We start from the raw sequence: 4970 nt of genomic DNA, 5'->3' as shown, positions 1-4970 counted from the left end.
GCTTTTTGTATTTTTTAAAATACTGTGAACATTAAAAAAACACGCGTTACCTAGAAATATTTTATTTAAAATTATTGCTATTTTAAATTTAAGAAATAAGCTCCGAAATTTTAAATGTTAAAAATAATTTTTGAAACTAACGTCTTATTCTTGTATTTGTAATAATTAAAATATATTTATAAAAAATTCTAATTGTTAAAATTCGGACATTTTATAAATCGGCAATTTTCTGTTGCGAATTTTATTTTTCAGGAAATTTCCAATTCGATAATATTAAAAACTGTCGGGAATTTTAATATTCGGGAATTTTCCAATTCGGTAATATTATAAACTGTCGAGAATTTTATTATTCCGGAATTTTAGAATTCTGAAATTTTACTATTCGAAAATTTTATTATTCGGGTATTTTCCAATTCGGTATTTTTATTTTTCGGCAATTTTATTATTCGTGAATTTTATATTTCGGCAATTTTCCAAATCGGTATTTTTATTTTTTCGGCAATTTTATTATTCGTGAATTTGATTAATCGAGAATTTTATTTTTCGAGATTCTTCAGTCGTCCCTTTGATTAAAATATTAATTATGACACTTTTCGTTGGTAATTTGTCTTTTTAGGTTGAATATTCAACTGTTATGTTAAAAATTCAATTATTTTGTTGAAAATTGCAGTATTTTGTTAAATAGTTATCTGTTAAAGTATAAAAAACTTTTTTTTAAATTAAATTAATACATTTAAAAATGTTAAATTTGTATATGAAACAACACTGTAATTCTTGAATATGCGTCTGAGCTAGAAAATAATTTATATAATTCAATCGCTGATATAACCTGAACAATTAAAATATTGTAAAAAATCATAAATTCTTCAATTCTCCTGATATTCATGTCTTTTCCAGAAACGGATGATTATATTAATACATATGTACCAACAACTCCCAATGGCGACAGATGCAGTCATTGCAGCAGAGGAACAAACGTTTCACCTACATTCGTTTTTAATTCTCCAACAAAAGTAATACTGCGGAATGAATTAAAAAATCAGCAGCTACGATATTCTCATAAAATCAGAATGTTGACTCAAAGTCGAAATCGGAAGGACAAACGAATAGCTGAACTCAAATCAGTTATTCAGGATCTCCGAAAGAAGAATTTACTTGACGAAAAACGCGGCAAAAAAAAGTATTGCGATTACTCCGTGAGTTTATAATAGAAATTTTAACGTTGAATCGGAATTTCAACAATTTAAGAGTTGATCTGGTTGTTTTTTTGTTGAGTTTTTAAAGAAGGAACCGAAGGACGCCAGGGCGTCTGAGGATGTGACCCTTATTTGACAAAAAGTAGGGCAAATTTTCCGAACAAGTCTTTTTTATACGAATAATTACTGATGGACAATTTGAATATTTCTCATGCCTTCTCAAACAAATTTTTAATTGTTTAAAGAAATGTTAATTATATCAAAAATTATTTATTTTAAAAAAATGGAAAAAATTATCGTACTCTCGGATTGAAGTGGAATTGTCATTTTTATTCTCTATTCAAAATCGAGCGAGAGATATCAACTTTCTTTTCAAATTAGTGTCCTATAAATTTATATTTGTTTAAACAATCTTTACTTGCGCAATCAGTTTTTTTTTTCGATAACTAAAATAATGAAATAAAATAGAAAACATAACATTATTTTTTTGTCTGTATAGTGTATAAAAAAATACATTATCCACTTTTTAATTGTTTAAACAAATATAATTTGTTTAAATCATTAATTTTCCAAAAACACTTTTAAACTCGTAACTAGTTTTATGTGTTCTATTTTATTTGATTTTTTTGATTATCGAAAAATAACTGCTTGAGTAAATAAAAATATGTTAAACATTAGAAAAAATGAATCAAAATCAAGTAATTATTTTTAAAAAAGTAGCATAGGAAAGTAATTTGAAAAAAGTAATCTCTGGCTCAATTTTGAAAAAAGTTAAAAATCAGAAAATACGGTTATTTTTTATAGAATTTTTGGGAAATAAATAATTGTTTAAATATTTTACATTTTTTTTAACAATTGAGAATTGTTTAAAAAGTCATGTTAAATATTCAAATTGTCCATTAGTAATTATTTGCATGAAAAAGACTACGGAAATTGTTAAAAAGTAACTATAATTCGTCAAATTAATTAATTAATTAAAGTTATTAGCATGGTTTTATTTCTCTCTTTATATAAACTTGAAAACAAAGTTATTCGAAATTTTTATTTTGTATTAAAGACCCCCCCCCCCTCCCCTCAAATATAATATTCACTTGAACTAAAAAAAAACTATTATAAGTACAAAAATTATTGTAATAATACATTTATTTATAAACTATGTAAATAACTTGCGAATTACAATATACCATTTTTTTATTTTAAAAAATAACTTAAAATGAATTAGTTTGCGAGCTTTTCCATATGGCGTACAGCATCTTTTAATTTATGAACCAATTCTTGTAACTGCTGTAAAGTACAAGTGAATTTTAGAAATTTTGAGTCTCCGTATTTAGTCGTTTGAAGGCTCACATGATAAATAGGCATACCAACTGAATCGGTAGAGTTTGACTGTTTCAAAAAAAGAAAAAAATTCATTAGTAACAAATTAATTATTGATTAATAAAATCAGGGATCACGGTCAGTCCTCTATTTTCTGAAAAATCCCCTAGAATCCCCTATGGTCCATATCTTACGTCACGTTATTTTCAATATTAAAAAAAAAAAAAATCCCCTCCCTTTTGTGACATTTTGTGAAATTGTGATAAATAAAAAAACTCAAAATTTGATGCATTTTCAATTAAAATGATGAATTTTGAACCAAAAGTATGAATTTTTAACAACAAAGAAAACAAGTTTCTAATAAATGTTGAATTTTCAACTAAGAAAGATTAATTTTCAGTTTAAAAAATTTATATTTAACAACAAAAACTGATAGTTTAATTTTTACCGAAAACGATCAATTTTCAATTAAAATAAGAATTCTTTAAATAGTTAAATTTTAAATCAAGAAGATCAATTTTATGCTAAAAAGACGAATTTTCTGAAAAATTCATTAATTTTCAACTAAATAGAGGAATTTTGAATTAAAATGATAAATCTTCATAAAAAAAAATTAATTTTTGAGAAAAGATTTTACTGTTAACTAAGTTGTTGATTTGTTAACAAAAAATTAGTATTCTACCGAAAAAGACAAAATTTCGACAAAATACGTGAATTTTTAAATAAAAAAGATCAATTTTCTACCAAAAAGGACTAATTTTAAACAAAATAGTTAAATTTGAAGCAAAAAGGATTCATTTTAATCCAAAATGTACATTTTCTACAAAAAAAAATTTTTCGGAAAAATAAATAAGTTTTTAACAAAGTATATTAACTTTTATAAAAAAAAAAATAATAATTTATTTTCAACCAATAAAATGATGAATCTCTAACCAAAAATTATTTTCATACCGAATAACGCGAATTTATAACAAAATACGTGAATTTAAAAAAAAAGATAAATTTCCAACCAGAAGACTATCAACAGACAAAGGCGAATTTTTATTATAATACAGGAATTTTTAAATAAAAAAGAACAGTAAAATATTCAATTTAAAAAATTAATATTTTCTACCAAAAAAGACGAATTTTCAACCAAATAGTTAAATTTTAAGCCAAAACGATTATTTTTTAACTAAAATAATAAATCTTTAACTGTAATAATTTATTTTTAAACCGAAAGATACATTTTCTACAAAAAAATCAATTTTGATTGAAAAATACATATTTTTTAACAATATACATTAATTTGCAACCAAATAGATGAATTTTCAATTAAAAAGATGAATCTTTAATAAAAAATTTTACTTTCAACAAAGTAGTTGAATTTTATATTGAAAAAGACATATTTTCAATAGAGTAATTCAATTTTAAGCCAAGAGGATTCATTTTTAACTAAAATGACAAATCTTTATCTGAAATAGTTTAATTTTAAACCTAAAGATATCTTTTTTTTTTATATAAAAACACGAATTTTCCGAGAAAAAAAAAAATTCAAGCAAAAATTGAATAGTTAAATTTTCAATTGAAAAAAAATTCCATCCAATAGATGCATTTTCAATTAAAATTATGAATCTTTAAAAACAAATTATTTTTTTAACAACAAATTTCACTTTTAATCAAGTGCTTTAATTTTCTACCAAAAATATGAATTTTCAACCAAATATAGTTAGATTTTACACCAAAAGGATTAATTTTTAATTAAAATAATAAATCAAATCTCACTAGTTTCATTTCAAACCGAAATATAAATTTTCTATAAAAAAGACGAATTTTCTGAAAATACACGAATTTTTAACAAAATTCATGAATTTTCATCTAAAAAAATTTTTTTTCAAAGAAATATTGAAAAATTTAATTTCAACCAAAATTATGAATTTTTAAATAAAATAATGAATATTTAACTAAAATGGTTGAATTTTCAACGAAGTTGATTAATTTTCTAGCAAACAAAAAATATCTTTTTTCGACTAAAAAAGAGTAATCTTGAACCAAATAGTTGAATTTTAAACTAAAAAGGATCATTTAAAACTTTTCACAAACAAAAAATGAATTTAAACAAAATAATTTCATTTTTAACCAAAAAAGATTAATTTTCAACTAAAATGATAAATATTTACAGCGATTAGTTGAATATTCAACCAATACAAATTTTAATTTTAATTAAAAAACAGTTTAATTTCAATCGAAGATATAATTTTTCAACCAAGAAAATTAATTGACCACCTAAATGACGAATTTTTAATGAAACACAAAGATTTTTGACCAAATATTTGAATTTTTAACTAAAAATTATCAATTTTCAATGAAATAATTGAATTTTCAACTGAAAAAGATACATTTTTAATAAAAAAATTCAATAGTTAAATTCTGAGTTAAAAAAATTAATTTGCAAAAAAAGCAAAAACGAATTTTCAA

At 22.4% G+C, this 4970-nt stretch overlaps 1 protein-coding gene across 1 annotated transcript in view; it reads right to left on the bottom strand.

Annotated features, from left to right (window-relative positions):
- Positions 1-2321: 2321 nt before the first annotated feature.
- Positions 2322-4970, bottom strand: part of LOC117169175 (COMM domain-containing protein 3-like) — a 14743-nt gene continuing 12094 nt past the window's right edge. Inside the window, exon 3 of the mRNA XM_033355402.1 lies at positions 2322-2582. Coding sequence (XP_033211293.1) covers positions 2415-2582 — 168 coding nt within the window. The 3' untranslated portion in view covers positions 2322-2414. The remainder of the gene's footprint in view (positions 2583-4970) is intronic.

This window comes from Belonocnema kinseyi, chromosome 1 (genome assembly GCF_010883055.1).
Source record: "Belonocnema kinseyi isolate 2016_QV_RU_SX_M_011 chromosome 1, B_treatae_v1, whole genome shotgun sequence".
NCBI lineage: Eukaryota > Metazoa > Arthropoda > Insecta > Hymenoptera > Cynipidae > Belonocnema > Belonocnema kinseyi.
Note: the sequence above shows the minus strand (reverse complement) of the source record. Positions and strands in the feature narration are given on the sequence as shown.